Raw genomic sequence first — 18,113 nt, 5'->3', positions numbered from 1 at the left:
ACCAGATATGCCCCTCTTACCATAGCCCGCTCCCGCATCCTCGATGAGACCCTACAAGCTGACCTCATCCCTCCACCACGCAAGACAACCACACCTCCTAACGCTGATATGACCAAATATTGCCGCTACCACCGCAATCATGGCCACACTACAGAAGACTGCAAAGCACTCTAGGATAAGATAGAAGAACTGGTCCGTGCTGGTCACTTTCGCCGTTTCATCTACGTGGCACCATTAACACCATCTCTGGTGGCTTTGCTAGTGGAGGATCCACCTCTTCTGCTAGAAAGAAACACCTCTGCCATATCCAATCCATCAACCATATCACCCATTCCCACCAGAGACGCCGCATACCTCCCATCATCTTCACAGATGACGAATTTCATGACCTCGACCATCAACAAGATGACCCCATGGTCATCACTGTTGAAATCGAAAACTACGCCGTTAAGAAAGTCCTTGTCGACCAAGGCAGCTCCGTTGACATCCTTTATTGGGCCACCTACCAAAAACTCCAACTTTCAGACACCGCTATGGTCTCGTATGATGAACCGATCTAGGGCTTTTCTGGCGATCAAGTATCCACCCGCGGCTACATCGACCTCCACACCGTCTTTCGTGAGGGAACCCAAACCAAAACCATTCCAATCCGCTTCCTTATCGTCGACGCGCCAACATCCTACAATGTCCTCCTGGGTCGTCCTTCCCTCTACACCCTGGGCATTGTCATCTCCACCCCTCACTTGTCCATGAAGTTCCCTTCTCCTTTCGGTGACATCCTCACCATCCACTACGACCAGCGCTTGGCATGTGAGTGCTACATGGCCAGCCTGCGCCCACAGCTCCCAATTCAACAAACCAACCACATTGAGCGACCACTTGGCTCCGGCATCGCCCTGTCAGGCGATGATCTAGACCCCAGAGTAGGCCGGGATGTTCGTCTCGAACCAGTTGAGGAGACCTCCCCTCTAGAGCTTCCCAACGGCCACTCTATCAACCTAGGCACCGATTTGAACTCTGATGAGCGTGCCATCATCACACCCATCCTCACTAGCAACACAGACCTTTTCGCCTGGTCAGCCGCTGACCTACCTGGGGTGGACCATCTAGTGGCATCCCACAAACTATCCATCTACAAAGAAGTTTGATACGTATACTAGGAGAAACGCTAACTTGGCGAAGAATGCCGACTAGCGGCTACGGTTGAGGCCGACAAGTTACTGAATGCAGGATTCATAGAAGAAGCTCAGTACACCACTTAGCTTTCTAACGTAGTCTTGGTGAAGAAAGCCAACGGCAAATGACGGATGTGTGTAGACTACATGGATCTGAACAAGGTCTGCCCTCGCGATACCTACCCCTTACCCAATATCGACCGACTTGTTGACGGCGCGGCAGGGAATAAGGTGCTTAGCTTTTTGGATACATATTCTGGGTACAACCAAATCCCCATAGCCATATCTGACATGCACAAGACCGCCTTCATCACGGACGATGCCAACTACTTCTATAGAGTTATGCCTTTTGGTCTTAAGAACGCTGGAGCAACCTACCAACGGCTAATGGACAAGGTATTTAGTCATCTAATGGGACAATGTGTCGAAGTATATGTTGACGACATGGTTGTCAAGTCTCCAAGCCACCACCAACATGCCGAAGGCCTCTCGGCTGTCTTCTCTGCGCTACGCCAATACAACCTTCGCCTTAACCCTGACAAATGTGTATTCGGCGTCGATCGTGGTAAATTTCTTGGGTTTATGTTGACCCAACGCGGCATAGAAGCCAATCCCGAAAAATGCAAGGCCATTATCGAGATGCGCAGTCCCACTACCATCAAAGAGGTTCAACGCCTCATAGGCCGCCTCACAGCCATTTCCCACTTCCTACCCAAACTGGCCGAACAAACCCAACCCATCGTCCAACTCCTAAAGAAATCCACCCGGTTCACGTGGACTGACGATTGTGAACAAATCTTCCAAAAACTGAAAACAACCCTGACCTCACCACCTATCCTCCACAAATCGGACACTCGCCAACCCCTCCTTGTATACATCACAGCCACCGACCACACTGTCAATGCCGCGCTCGTCCAAGAAATAGAAGACACACAGCATCATGTCTACTTCGTTAGCAGAACGCTGCAAGATCCTGAAACCAGATATCAAATGGTGGAGAAGATGGCCCTATCCTTAGTCCACGCAGCCCGCCGCCTACGCCCATACTTCCAAAACCACAGCATCACCATCAAAACCGACTACCCAATCCAAAAAATATTGCAAAAACCATATCTAGCCGGACAGATGTCATCCTGGGTCGTCGAGCTGTCGGAATTCAACATTCGCTACGAACCCCATGGTCCCATTAAAGCCCAATGTCTTTTAGATTTTGTCAATGACCTCCAACACACACCCACAGAGGACTAGTGGACGCTTCATGTAGATGGTTCCTCAAATCTAAAAGGTGTCGGTGCTGGCATCTGTTAGAAGGACCCAACGACATCCTCATCGAAAAGTCCCTCCATTTTGCCTTCAAAACATCAAACAACCAGGCCGAATACGAAGCTATCCTCGCTGGCCTTTCTCTTGCTCGCGAAGTTGGTGTCAAGATGTTAACATGTAAGACCGACTCCAAACTTACTGTAGGGCACCTAAACGATGAGTTCCAAATTAAAGACCCCATCCTTCTACAGTATTACCACCTAGTCCACGCAGTCATACAATCTGCCTTCGAACGAGTCTGTATCGAACATATCCCAAGAACCGACAACATTAGAGCCAACATCCTCTCAAAATTAGCCAGCACCAAATTGAAAAGCCGCCACCGATCTCTACTACAACAAACATTATCTACACCCTCCATCACAAATACCTGCCAAAACCTAACCTACACCCCAACTGACAGCATCACCCCTCCCCAAAACCATAACTGGACCACCCCCTATATCCAATACCTAAAAACCGACAACCCCCCAAAAGATGCGGACAAAACTTGGCTAGCTAAGGCCGCCAGGTATACCATGATAGACGATGACCTTTACAAGCGCGGATACAGCCAACCTCTCCTTAAATGTGTCACGACAGAGCAAGCGCAATATATCATTAAAGAGCTACACGAAGGCATTTGCGGCTACCATTCCAGCGCACGTACCATTACTACAAGAGTCCTTAGAGCCAGATACTTTTGGCCGACTATAGAAGCAGACTGCCAGGATTATGTCAGAAAGTGCAAACCATGCCAAAAACATGGCAACCTCATCCACCAGAAGCAAGAACAACTACACCACATACTATCCCCATGGCCATTCGCTAAATGGAGAATGGATATCCTCGGCCCCTTCTCACCCGGCAATGGCCAAGTGAAATTCCTGATTGTAGCCGTCGACTACTTCATCAAATGGATAGAAGCCAAGCCGCTAACCACCATCACGGCCCAGCAAGTTCAATGGCCGACAATTTATAGATAAGGAGCTAGCCAAGTTCTACACTGGCCTGGGCATCAAACACATCACAAGTTCTGTAGAACATCCACAAACTAATGGACAAGCAAAGGCGGCCAATAAAGTTATCCTAGTGGAACTGCGCAAGAGATTAGATAGCACCAAAGGCCGATGGCCCGAAGAGTTAGTATAAGTGCTATGGGCTTACAGGTGCACCCCTCAATCATTAACAAACGAATCCCCATTCAGCCTAGTACGGTGTAGACGTCATGATATCGGTTGAGATTGGCGAACCCTCGCTGCGCCGAGAACTATACGACCCAACCCACAACCACCAAAACATGGCCACGCATCTCGACCTCCTACCCGAACTCAGAGAAATAGCCCAGATACGCAATTTAGCTGCCAAACGACGAGTTGCCAGAAAGTATAACGCAAACCTATGTCCACGATCATTCGCAATCGGGGACTTAGTATGGAGAATGGCCAGCAGTGCAAGCAAGAAGGATGGCAAGTTCTCCGCCAATTGGGACGGCCCATACCGCATACGTGAAGACAGAGGAGGAGGAGCTTATCGCCTTGAACATCTATCTGGGGAAGAGATACCCAACACTTGGAACGTGTCCCACCTCAAATTCTATTTTAGTTAAATGTATACTGCATTAAGTCGAATACTTGTAACCCTGGGTGTACTCTTTTTCCTCACCTGATCTTTTTTCCCTAACGAGGGTTTTGGCCAGTGGGGTTTTAACGAGGCACCCCATATTCAATAAATAAAATGAAGGGTTCTCAACTATACAACTTTCCTATGTTTTTACTCTCATATTCGTTTAAGTTCCCCAGCCTTACCACAAGTAAGCGGCCTGGGTCGAACACCCTCAACTTGATGTTAATTCGTTTAAGTTTCTCACTCTTACCACAAGTAAGTGGCCTGGGTCGAACACCCTCAACATGATGTTAATTCGTTTAAGTTCCCCACCCTTACCATAAGTAAGCGGCCTGGGTCGAACACCCTTAACTTGATGTTAATACGTTTAAGTTCCCCACCCTTACCACAAGTAAGCGGCCTGGGTCGAACACCCTTAACTTGATGTTAATACGTTTAAGTTTTCCACCCTTACCACAAGTAAGCGGCCTGGGTCGAACACCGTCACACACGACATGCAAACAAACATCTCATACATGCACAAATAGAACGAGCAATTAACCAGGAAGTAACCGGCATTCATATCAAACATCAAAATAAAGCAATGTACGAGTTATTACAGACTTAGAATAATTAAACCAAATTGGAAATATCAAATTGAAAATACTAAGCCTCTTTCTGCTCGGCCTCTTCCGTCACCACCTCGTTATCGCCAACATAAGCATCGACCGTATCCTTCACCCCATCCCCTTCTGGGCTAGATTTCGCTTCGTCTATAAGCACACCATCAATGACATCTTTATTGACATCAAACCTAGCGTCATTACTGTTAACATTCTCATAAAAAAAAATGACGCTTGACGAATCCCCTTCTGAAAGCCATTGATGTGTTCTTGAATTATGCAGCTCTTTAAGTCCTCTAGTTCACCCTCCATCCCGTCGTGTTTTTCTTTGATATCGTCATAGTCGGCCTCAAGCTCTACAATCCTGCCCTTCAGCTTTTCTTCAGAATCAAGGCATTGTACCCTCCACGTAGCGTGCCTCTTCCTTTCCACTTCCCACTCCTCCTTATCCTTCTTCCAAGCTTCCTTCTCTTCATCGTCCTTATCAACTTTCTCCTGCAACTCTTCCACCTTGGTCCGACTTCCTTCCTTCAGCTCTCATTCGTATAACGATCCCACACGCTGACTAAGCAACAAGGTCTTGCTGCTAAATTCAACCATGGCCTTCACCAAAGCTTTTGGCTCCATATTGTCAATTGAATTTATCAGTGATTCCGGCACATTAATCTCAATGTCTTTCCTAACAGTAGTTTTCGGAAGCTCAATCAACCCAGCTTTCGGCCCCTTCACCCCATTGGCCGAGCCTGCTCCTATCACAGCAGCTCGCACTTTCTTCACGTCTTTTGCCCTTGCCCGGCCTAATAGGCAACTCCGCTTTCCTTTTTGTACCTCCATGCACGTGGACGTCTACTAGCGAATCTTGCAAATTGGGAACCATAGTGTTCCCGGCAGCTTTAGCCTTCACCGCCTTCTCCTTACGAAGGGTTTGGAAAAGTGTCAAGTTCTTCTTCCCAAGTTGCGCCATATGCCCTGAAGTACACAACACACAAATCGTCAAAATACTCCAACCAATAACAATGCTCAAAGTTACAAAAAAATACCTTTAATATCTATAATGGGGTGAACTGAATTATACACCCTAACTAAGCCCTTAGTGGGCATCTTATCGCTAAATTGCATCAAAGTATCCACCACATCCTTCTCACCCACCGATAGATCTTCCCTCGAAATCACCTTATATCTCCAAGGGTTGCCGGTCCAGAAGAACGGGAATTTAGTATTACCATCAGCAGTATAGAAATGTGATCGACCAGCTGGTTTTACTACAACTTTGAAGAACCCATCTTTGAAATGCTTGAATGACTGAGTGAAGGCCTCCAATTTGTTGAGACCAGGCTGGCTGATTAACGACAACCATGTTATCGGACTCTTCGGCCTCGTGACAAAAAAGTATAGGAACGCTCGAGGAGACGGTTCCAAGTACAGCGCCATGCACAATAATATGAAAGCTTGCAAGTACGCCCAGCTGTTCGGATGAAACTGAGTAGGGGCAACGTTCAACAATCGCAGTACTCCCATAGTGAATTCGTCGAATGGTAGTCGGATGTGCAGCTGTGAGAAGTGGCACATATACATGTAGAAGAATTCTTCGGCTGCTCCTTCTCGGCCATGGCACACGCATTCAACAGCAGTAACCCGCTCTGGAGCAATTATGTCCCCTCGCGCCCCCTTTTCGAAAATAGGTGTACAATTCAACCACGACTTTAACAAACACGACCATCGAAACAACGATCGCTGAGTCCGTACATCTGTCGCTACCCATTCGTATCTGATCTTCACCGGCCAATTACTCTCCGCTAGCTCCTCGGGCGGATCTTCCCTAATTTCAACCACCCTCTCCATTGGGATTCTCCCTACACTACCCATTTCTTCCCTATCGTTGTTATCATCTCGACTACTCCCGCTATCCCTATACCGCTCACTACCCGAATCTGACAACGAAAACCTATCGCCACTACTAGACATACCTGATTTCTTTAGAAAAGATGACGGAGGAGGAAGAGAAGATATCAGACAGCTCTAAATGCACGCAAACGAATTTTTTGCAAATGAGACAAAGTGAATGAACTGCCAACATCATCTTCATTTATACACACGAATTTCAAGCGTCATAACCCTTTCCCGCCAAAAACATATCTCTTTTCAATCATCACAAAGTACCAAAATGGCGGCGCCAAACCTCCCTAAGTCAGCCTTCTAACGCCCTTTCACCTTCCACAAACCTTTTCAACTGCCACAAACCTTTTCACCTGCCACAAACCTCTTCGCCTCTTTTAGCCTTAACATTGTTCATCACACTTAAAGGCTGGGGGACTGGTGTATCACACCTAGCCGATCTCGACTAGCACATCAATACATATCATCCTTCACCAACACATCGTATCGGCAAAGGCTGGGGGACTAGTGTACTGGACTTGGTCAACTTAACCATATAAATGACAACCCTTACGTATATGCCGGAAACAACCCAAGTACACGACTTGGGCCGGCATGGACTTAAACTCGTAATTGAACGAAGGATAAGCTAACAACAAAACGGCCAACCTAGGACAGTGTGCGGCCAAGGACGACATTCGACAAGTTGAGGAGTAACCGGATCAGACCGCTCCTAAAGACTTAGCAAAATGAAATCCCTTATGCCATCCAATGAGCCCACAATAGTCGAACTAAGGGCTTGGGCCAAGGCCCAGGTCCACTTACAGCCTAAATTGAGGCTCAAACCAGGGCCCGGCCCATGCCATAACCAGACATAATTAATACTCTATAAATACATGTGGACCCCATTAATTAAAGGTATGCATTCATTAATCACTGATTTGACCTTTTGAGAGTTTTGACTCACTTGAGCTTTGGAGTCCCTTCTGCAGGTAACCCCTCCTGGGTCCAAATCGACATGTACCAACCGAGAAGAGGCCAACTGAGGAGATAATAGACTACATGGGTAAAGTGACGCTTGTGCCTAACTTATCTTGTTTGTTCTCTGCAGGAACACACCACGTCCATAAACTACTTTGCTAGTGCCTTAAAAAATTACCAAAGTAGCGAGAGAAGAAAAAACCAAAAATACCACTTCTCAAAATAAACAAAGATCATATATATTGAGGCTAAATATGTCAATTCAGATAGTTTTTGAACACAATGGTCTTAAATGATCAAATAACCACATAACCAAAGTTTTGGACAAATGTCATAAAAATAAATTAGATTAATTAAGTAATTGATAAATAGTAAATACCTAAAAGGTCAATAAAATGATTATGTATAAGGAATTTAAATATGAATATTTGGAAAAATTCCAAACCAATTTGGGTTCTTAGTTTTTATAGCCGATTAAAGTAAACATAAAAAGAAATCGATGTATATAATTGGTACATGTAATAAGCTTTTTAATGAATTACTTTTTCAATCTTAAAACAACTAGTTTTGACCTTTTAAGAAATTCCATCCTTAATCAAGTATTGCTTTGAATTAAAATATCAATTAAAAGTTGTATTTACAACAACTAAAAATAATATATTCATAAAAAATTAAATTGTTATGATTAAATAATCTACAACAATATATAAAAAATATAATATATTTTTTTTATATTTCATTATTCTAACTTTATTCTTAATTATTTTATAAATAATTTATTTTTAATTGTTATTTGAAAAAAAATATTTTAAATTATTATTTAAAAGAACTGTATACATATTTTATTTTTTAATTTTATATTAATAATTATTTTAATACATATTATCGATCTTAATTTTAATTTTGATGAAAAATAAAAAATGGAACCTGCGCCAAGTAACGATGTTCGCTATTCTTAATAAATTATAAAGTTAATGTTGCTAATATTTTAACTTTTAAAGGTAAAAAAAAAAATGAAGATGCAGTCATGTGATACAGCCCAGTGATAATAAATTATTTGCATCACGTCCTTACAGAGTCACGTTTTTAACCTTTTTCCATTTCACTATCACTCCTTACTGGTTAGGTAGCATTCTTTCGCCTATAAATCCCTTCCACATCGCTTCCTCTTCTCACAAACTCCAAAACTCTGCAACAACAACATCAATAAGAAGAAGATGGAAGAGGAAGGCACGGATTCGCGAAAGCAAGCGAAGCTCGTAATCATGGAACTGGCCAACATGATAAGCGTTCCGATGGCCCTAAACGCCGTCGTTCGCCTCAACGTTGCCGACGCCATCTGGAACGCCGGCGCCAACACCCCCATCTCCGCCGCCCAGATCCTCCCCCGCATCCTCCCCGCCGGCGACGCCGAGAACCTCCAGCGCCTCCTCCGCATCCTCACCAGCTACGGCGTCTTCCACGAGCACATCGACGCCGGCGAACGCAAGTACTCCCTCACCGACGTCGGCAAAACGCTTGTCACCGACGAGCAAGGCCTCTCCTACGGGGCTTACGTTCTCCAACACCACCAGGTCCGATTTTTGAAGAGTTTTTTTCTAATTAAATTTGTTGGTGACGCCTGATTTTTAGTACAAATGTCCTTATGAAAACGAATTTTAATATTTTAGGGAAATGTTTATCAATTAATTTAAGTTGAAGAGGTCTACCAATAAAAGAAAATGAATATTAAAAATAATGACTCATGTGAGTGATGTAGTTGTGTTGATAGGACGCGCTGATGCGAGCGTGGCCATTGGTGCACGAGGCAGTGGTGGACCCTACGAAGGAGCCGTTCGAGAGGGCGAACGGAGAGGGAGCGTATGGGTATTATCTGAAGAAGGAAGAGATGAACGAGCTGATGGTGAAGGCCATGTCAGGGGTGTCAGTGCCCTTTATTAAGGCCATGTTGGAGGGCTACGATGGCTTCCAAGGTGTGGAGAGGCTGGTGGACGTGGGTGGTAGTGGCGGTGACTGCCTCCGCATGATCCTGCAGAAACACCCCACCATCAAGGAGGGGATCAACTTCGATCTCCCTGAAGTTGTGGCCAAAGCACCACCAACCCCATGTGAGTCACTGTTAGGTTCTTGTTTTATGAAATTGTTGTGACCACATGTGATTAATATCATCGACTCATTCATCTGTAGATGTAACCCATGTGGGTGGTGACATGTTCAAATCTATTCCCCAAGGAGACGCTATCTTCATGAAGGTCAGTCCACTGCTCACTACTTTATTTTAATTTATTTAGGATTAACTTTTAATCTTAAATTGTAATCTTAGTATAGAAAACTTTATTGATTAAGACAATTGTTTGGTCTTAAATAAGTTTATAAAACATAACAGAATTTTATTTTAAGATTCATTGATCTATTTTAATACATACATTTAATATTTAAAAATTTTAACCAAAATTTAATTATATTAATCATTATTAGAACTTAAATAAAATTAAAATTAGTATATTAAGATGATATCTTTCTATTATACTAAAAATAAAATTTATAATACTTGTTATAATTAATTAATAGATATGACTGATTACGGTATCACTTCCAATTTCATATATATATATATATATATTATTTCTTTTTCTTTCTGATAGTAGATAATAGCGGTTGGTGGGTTAGCTTGTCTCACAAAAAAATGTCTAGAAAGAGAAAAGAAAGATGTTAACTACTCACTGACCAGACAAAACAAAGTAGTATTGTATCATTCTCGTGCCGATCTCCTCGTAAAATTAAACAAAGTATGTATACTTGGGTCACCGGTAAAATTAAACAAAGTATGCCTAATTACGGTCACTTTTGCCTGAACTCTGAAAATGGTAATTTTATATTATTTATATCTGCTATATTTTATCATTTATTTTCAAAATACAAAAGTTGGAACATAGATTAACCCATTATTTAGTGGAAAATGATGTACTCGTGTTATTTGATATTTAATAGGGAAAAATTGTATATGTTTTTTTTATTTGTAAATACTATTTTATTTAAACTTTTTAATATTGATTAAATTAAATTTTTTATTTTTTAATTTGAAATTAATATTGCATTACATGTATTTTTTACAATTTTTATTATATGTAATTTTTATATTTTTATATAACTTTTACCTGTCATCATATAATATATAAAAAAAAAATTAAATCTAATAAAAGAAAGAAATTAAATCTAATAAAAAAAAAGAAATAATAAATAAAATTGTTAATTAATTAAAGGAATTTGTAATTTATGAGTTAGAAAATTATAAAATTAATTATTTTAAAATATCCTATCTGAAATTTCATATAAAAATAAAATTAACTTATAAAATTAAAATGACTGGTTTTTCCTCACGAAAAACAATTTTCATCTTAAGTTTAAGATGTAGTTATGATTTTTTTTATTAGAGTTGTCTTATGGGCATAATATTGAGGTCTTTTTGTTAAAAAAATATTACGGTTTTTAGGTACTAACGCCATAAAGTATAATGGAGACGCAATATATATAACTCATTCGTAGGGTAGGGATATATATATATATATATATATATATATATATATATATATATATATATATATATATATATATATATATATATATATTCACTACATATATACAACTGATAACGTTGGTATGGATAAAAGATTTAATTAATCTTACAATTATTAACTCATTCGTAACCCTCGTTCTCTTTACTTTATTTTATTACAAGCATTATAAAACATAACTTATTTTTACTATATTTCTTACATAGCACTAATTATGAATAATAAAAAAATATATATTAGGATGGATTGCTGCAATACTTAAATAAATTATTCATCTTACTTTTTATCCGATGTATTCACCTTAAATTCCTAACAAACATGTTACAGGAAAGATTTATTTGTAACGAACAATATGCAGATTCATGTTGTGTGTAAAAATTTGTCTAGTGATTAGTAGATTTTGAGAGCTTTGGCAGGATTTAATGACTGGTCTTTCTCACTGTAAACATTGTTGTGCATTAATGACATCTATTATAGTTTTGGTGAATAATATATTGGACATTGTATGGCAGTGGGTGCTAACAACATGGACGGACGAGGAAATAAAGCAGATAATGCGGAACTGTCACAAGGCACTTCCTGAGGGAGGGAAACTGATAGCTTGTGAGCCAGTGCTGCCAGAGCACTCTGATGAGAGCCACAGAACGAGGGCGTTGCTTGAGGGTGACATTTTTGTGATGACAATCTACAGAGCTAAGGGGAAGCACAGGACTGAAGAACAGTTCAGGCTGTTAGCCATTGATGCAGGTTTCCCTCATTTCAGAGCCTTCAATGTTGACCATTTTTACACTGTTCTTGAGTTTCAGAAATGAAATTAAGCCAACCATTCTTCTCTGTTTCAAGGGCCTTGTTCTGTAGACTGAGTTAAGTGGTAGTGGTCTTGTGATATTACAACTGAGTTGCTTCGAGGATTAGGGCAGAGATTGTTAGATATTGATTGTGGTATAGGGGAAAGGCCAAGTTCACAAGAGTACCCTACCATTTGTCTTAAAAAATAAGAAACAGAGTAAAGACATGGTAGTAGCCTAGAGTTAAATAACTATCTGTTCAAAAGTTATCCTTTTATTTATGTTAATTTGTTATTTCTATAAGTTCAGACGAAAAGTTTTAGATTCTTATGAGTAAACTTAATTTGAAGACTCGAAAGGTATTTTAAAGTGTGCATTATCTTGTAGTGAAGGTATTTTACTCGAAAGGTATTTTAATGCGTGAGGGTTAGCTTCTTCTTCCTCCACTTCATCTTCGATTTTCCCCTAATTTTGGGTCTATAGTAACAATCACCATACTTTCTGCCTCCATCCAAAGTTGGCACCGCCTAAAGTCATCGCATGTCGTCGAGTCATCGGCCAGAGCTCCATCGCGGTTGCTCTCAACCAAAACGATGTCGGTGCCACTAAAGACGCTTCCCTCTCCCATCTTCTTCGCCTCACGTTGGAATCGCTCTGGTTCATCATTGCTGGTGCAGAGGAGTTCGTAATCAGAGACGCCATTCATGTGAGGGTTGTGTGGAGCTGATGCCGCTTAACCGTTCAGAGCAGACAAAACTCACCACTGCACCACCATCATCGTGCCCAAACGTAATTCTGGAAAGGGCTTGCGAATGTGAAAAATTAGTAAAGTTAAAACATTAATTTAAGTTTGTTTAGAAATTAACAGATGTTAAAATGTACTTATGAAGTTTGTTCATCTTGGAATAGACTTAAAAACTAATACGCATTACGCATTGTTTTTTTTAGTGTTTGAGAATAAATTGATCTATCAATGATAAGTTTGATCTTCCGCAAGCATTATCAACTAGTTTTAAAATGCCAATTTTAAGTTCACTCATTTTTAACAATTGAATTTTTTTTTTTAATTCAACAACTTATAAGTCACCCTGACATTTACCAAAGTATACACAACATATACAAGCCAAATTAAAAAAAAAAAAAAATTGAATAGGAAAAGCTTCTTTTAAAGCACCAACTAAAGCAAATTATAATCTATCAGTAAAATAATGCACATAATATGCATATAGATTATTATTAAACAATGATAACCGATATCCATTTCATTCTTCCTTCATATTACTAAAGCACCATCATATCCTTGACCGTGGATATTAGAAAAATCAAGATAATAGAGAAAATAATAAATAATTCCTTTTTTAGAGTGACACTATCATATTCTTAACATGCAAAATATCAAAAAGTCGTCCTTTTTATCTTACCAACATTATACAAATCTAGAAAAATAGTTATTTCCTCTTTTCTAGATTGATCACATGTGTTATCAATAGTTATGTAAAGTTTAGGATCTCCAATTTTTTTCGGAATATAACTTTTTACTTTTCTAGAAAAAGTATGCAAGTTTTCTTTTCTCAATATGATGAAATATATATATATATATATATATATATATATATATATATTGCAATAGATGAAACATTTTTCTAACACAACCTCTGAGATTTTCTAATTGTATAACGTTAGAAGTTTAATCATCTTAAGAAACATACCTTTATCACTTCACTTTGGTGTTTTCTCATAGCCTCTAAATTCATGAGCATGAAATGCTAGCCAATGAATTGAATCAATAGAAATTTAGCCGTAAATGATTCTTGAAAAATTGTGAACATTTATAATTTTATTGATGTACATATTGATTCAACAAGTCTTCACAAGATTTCATTGTAAAGAATATAACTTATGCGTATGAGAAATGCACAATTCTTTTGCACATTAACATTTTTCCTTGTTCTAAATCCATGTTTAGAAAACACATTTCATCCAAGATTGTTAGCATACGTTAAGCTAAATAGATAGCCCGACAAAAAATAAGCTTCATCACTATTTGGCAAGAAGGAAACATTTGTAACCAAGTAGATTGAAACATCCACCATGTTCTCAAGAAATGGTAGATTTGAAGTATTTAATATGAATTCCATTTTAAATACACTCCTATGATTAATGTTTTCCTATATCACATTATAAATAATTAATATGAAATTCTATCACATGTAATTATTTGAATTTTAACAACCAGAATCCAACTGGTGCAGTGGAGAATAAAAATTGCATCCATAAATGATATCTAGGAATCCAATTGTTCACGGAATATTTAAATTTTGTAATATTTAAAATATGAATTGTTGAAATGTGATATTTAAAAAGTAAAAGACATAATTAAACCAAAAATCCAAAATTTGAGTCGTTACACATCATATTTATACCATATTTTATAATTAAAATTCTTAATTTGAATATTAAGATTATAAAATGAAATTAATAGTTAACATATTTAAAAATGAAGCGACATTTATTTAATTAGAAAAGGAATACTGTAATTATTTCCTATAAAAAAAATACAGCTCTAACACCTTTATTTAGCACCAAAATTCATAATCAACACCATTTCAATTACCTTTTTTTTATTGAATAGGGGTAAATACATATATTACGATATAAGATAGTGTCACAGAACACAAAAACACAAAACATGGATGACCTATTCAAATACGTCCCAATCGTGTGAAAATTCAATAATAGCACAAGAGAAAGCTTTCTTATATGAGAACAGCTTCTGTTTAAATTCCTCTATCACCTTCGATTTCCTCTGCCAATAACCAATGGAGAAGCTCATCCTCTCCAGCATTAAACCATTTTCCATCACAAATTTTGCTAAACATAGTTCATCCTCAAATCCATACAGTGAACCAAATTTCACAACCTGGAGAGTAGATGTCAAACATTCCGGCACAGCAGCAGAGTTCAAAAACTCCTGGTCGAATTTAGATATTCCCTGATCATTATAATTGATCGTCAAAACAATAAGCGTTAAAGGGTGTAACAAAATTAGCAAAACCTAAAATGTGTTTGCCGAAGTTATTATTACCTCGAAAACAAGAGTCCTGAGAATCGGTGACTTGAGAAGTAAGCCTAACAAGACATCACCAGTGACAGAGCCTAGATCCAAATGGCTCAACATTCCAAATAAAGGTAGATTAGCAACACTTCTTTGCCCCAGCTCCTGCACATAAGAAAACTCAATTTTGTAATGACTTTCCATAAAAATCACCAAGCTTCAGGAATCTCTTTACATGCAATGCAATCCAATTCATATATCATTACTCTTTACAGGGAACGAGAAAAGTTGAAGGTTGCTTACCTGCAAACCATCGAATTTGAGACATTTCATTTTCCTAAATTGTCTGAGAAGCACAACGACACGGGACTCTATCATCGTATCTTTGTTCTTCTCACACGGGCTCACCGTTAAAGTGAGAGAAGCATTATGAGCCGATGAGGGATCCTGCAGCTTGAAAAAATGTGATATGTAATCATAGCCACGATAAGTAAAGTCTTTCAGATGAGAAGCAGAAAACTCTATCGCACAGTTATTCGTCGCATAAGACCCGGACTTGGCGTCTTGCACTATGATAACGCTTTCAAGTAGAGGCACTTTCAGAGTGACGCGTTTTGCTTTTAACCAAGCGCAATTCGTTGTTTCAAACACTTTTAGAACTGGTAAACAAAGATTGAAATCTGAGACAGAGTCATAAATAAATAAAACCCCAGACAATTTCAGGAGTTTTAGTTGTCCAAAATAAACGTAGGTTTTAGTAACTCTAATGGCACAAGAAACCATATTCAGCACCAATTCTTCCAAACAAAAGGATTCGAAAAGAAAATGAGATGCCTGAGCTGAAAAGGACATGTCAAAACGTGTGACAATACGAAGATTTTTAACCCTCTGGATCAAGATATTCGATATCCAAATATTGAAAAGGGTCACATCATGGTTGTGGACAAGAACAAGTGAGAAACTAGATGGTTTTGTAAGAAGAAGTGTCCTATACAAAAAGTTGATGAAGTTCTGTTTTCCTCGGTTCTTCTTCTTAGGAGAGTAGAAAGTATCATCTATGTCCAACTTGGTGATGGATGTCCAGCGATATACCCATGTCTTGGATAACACACTTGTTCCAACTGCGTCTTTGGTTGGCAGAAAAGAGAGTATGCAACTTATGAGTGATTCCGGAAGTTTGCTGATTCTGTCTTCATTTTTTGTTCTCTTCAAATGCTTTTGCTTGCTTGACCTAACGTAAATATATGGACCAGACATCTTTCTAACAATGAAAAAAATGCTGTTCTAATTTTCTTATTTATACTTGTCTCCGTCACTAAGATGCAGCAATATATGAACGTTTTTCTTAACTCTATGATATTGGTACTGTTACTGTGTTGCATTTAAAGCTTGGGAGAGTGAAGAGGTAAGAGAGAAAGAAAAGGGAGGTGAAGGAACATTTACTACTATGCCGATATGCCTTTGATAAGTCAAGTTCCGATGATAGCAACGGTTTTGTGCATTGAGGTAAAGAAAGAAAATAATAATGGCAAATGTTAATCATAGTTAAGAAATTCTAGAGTATATATGAAGTTGTCTGTTATAAAGTTACTATCATTAATATAGTGTTACTGCATTTTTTAATACATTTACGTGAATTTCAATGGACATATCTTATTCTAATTTTTCTTAATCTTTAAGATTTTAATATTAAACTTCCAGCATTTAAAGTTTCTTTCTTTCTTTTTTAAGACAGTCCTTGTCTGCATTTTTCAGAATATATGATATTTTAAATGTTATATATAAATTTTGGAGTTGAAGAGATTTGCTTACTTCAATTTGGACTTATTTATTAAAAAGGAATTATTGACATTTTCTTAAAGTCCCTTGAAATCCCCGTTCTTAGAGATATCCTACGGTTATGTTTCCATCAACTTTTTTTTATAAGGATTCATACGAGAAAGAAATAAGAAAAGAAAGAATGAAAATTAGCTACGTAATAATAAATAAAAATGTAGAAATAAAATTATATTAGAGAATTTCTACTAATAAATTCATACGTTAACATATTAGACACCATTCCTACTTTGTTTTGTCTTTTCATTCGTCATTCTTCATTGGTCTTAAGTTCTTTACAAAAGGTCTAATATTTAGAGATTATAATATTCTCCTTGACTGTAGATTAACCGAAAAAACTAAATTCTTAATTTTTTTTTCTTATTTTGTATCGACTCAGTGAGTCAAAAATTATAACTAATGATTAGAATATAATTTTGTAATTTTTTTATTTAAGAATATAATAATTTAAATGCCAATAATTTAATCCTCTTGATATATGATGAGGTAGAACAATATTATTTATAATAATACTCTTTATAATTAATTTATTTTTATTATTGATATAATACTCTTTATAATAAAAACACATTTAGATTAAAATACTCACGGGTGCAGGAAAAGATTTTGACATCAATTATTTTAGATAGTGTAATTCGGTTCAACAATAAAACATATCTAAACAAAATAAAAAATGGTGTTTTTTTTTCTCATATATGGGAGAATCGAATCATGAAACCATAAATAAATAATAGAAAAAAAAAGGATTAGACTTCGATTCTCATGGTAACCGAAGCTTAATCCCTTTCTGATTTGAAAAAAATTGTTCAATTTTAAAGGTATTAGACTTAAGTTATCTCAGAACCAATGCCTAATACTCTTAAAATTAAAAAATATTTTAAATCAGAAAGTGTATTAGGCTTCAGTTATTACTAAAAACAAGGCCTAATAATACCTTTAAAATTAAATAGTATTTTAAATCAGAAAGGATAGAACCAAAGCCTAATACCTCTTTTATGCTTTGGTTTTTGTTATAACTGAAGTTTATTGTAGGCGTTTTTTTAAAATATTTTTTCTATTTTTGTTTCCACCTACATATTAACCTGCACACAATTAGATAGAACCAACACACAACTAGCACATTATATTTATCAAACCTATAATCAACCAGGATCTGGATACAATAATATGATATCTTTACAATAAGTTAATGTGCTAAATACTATTATACATTTATATTATATATTTACACAAACTATCCTACTATACTTTATGGATTTATCGAGAATTGGTGCATAACTCTTGAATTTCTGCACAAA

The 18,113-nt window shown here is 37.9% G+C and overlaps 2 protein-coding genes across 2 annotated transcripts; one reads left to right on the top strand and one right to left on the bottom strand.

Annotated features, from left to right (window-relative positions):
• Positions 1–8,694: 8,694 nt before the first annotated feature.
• LOC114185791 (O-methyltransferase family protein) lies at positions 8,695–12,227 on the top strand. The gene is made up of 4 exons (XM_028073708.2): positions 8,695–9,135; positions 9,333–9,669; positions 9,749–9,813; positions 11,649–12,227. Exons 1-4 carry the CDS (start codon positions 8,779–8,781, stop codon positions 11,946–11,948), a joined length of 1,059 nt encoding a protein of 352 aa, XP_027929509.1. The 5' UTR covers positions 8,695–8,778; the 3' UTR covers positions 11,949–12,227.
• A 2,395-nt stretch (positions 12,228–14,622) lies between these two features.
• On the bottom strand, positions 14,623–16,236 carry LOC114184620 (F-box/FBD/LRR-repeat protein At3g14710-like). The gene is made up of 3 exons (XM_028071938.1): positions 15,283–16,236; positions 15,010–15,144; positions 14,623–14,916 (listed from the first exon to the last, which is right to left on the bottom strand). The coding sequence occupies exons 1-3, from the start codon at positions 16,234–16,236 to the stop codon at positions 14,623–14,625; spliced, it is 1,383 nt and encodes a 460-aa protein (XP_027927739.1).
• Positions 16,237–18,113: the final 1,877 nt, after the last annotated feature.

Source organism: Vigna unguiculata, chromosome 5, assembly GCF_037176805.1.
Source record: "Vigna unguiculata cultivar grain cowpea cultivar isolate G323 ecotype 2 chromosome 5, ASM3717680v1, whole genome shotgun sequence".
Lineage (NCBI taxonomy): Eukaryota > Viridiplantae > Streptophyta > Magnoliopsida > Fabales > Fabaceae > Vigna > Vigna unguiculata.
Note: the sequence above shows the minus strand (reverse complement) of the source record. Positions and strands in the feature narration are given on the sequence as shown.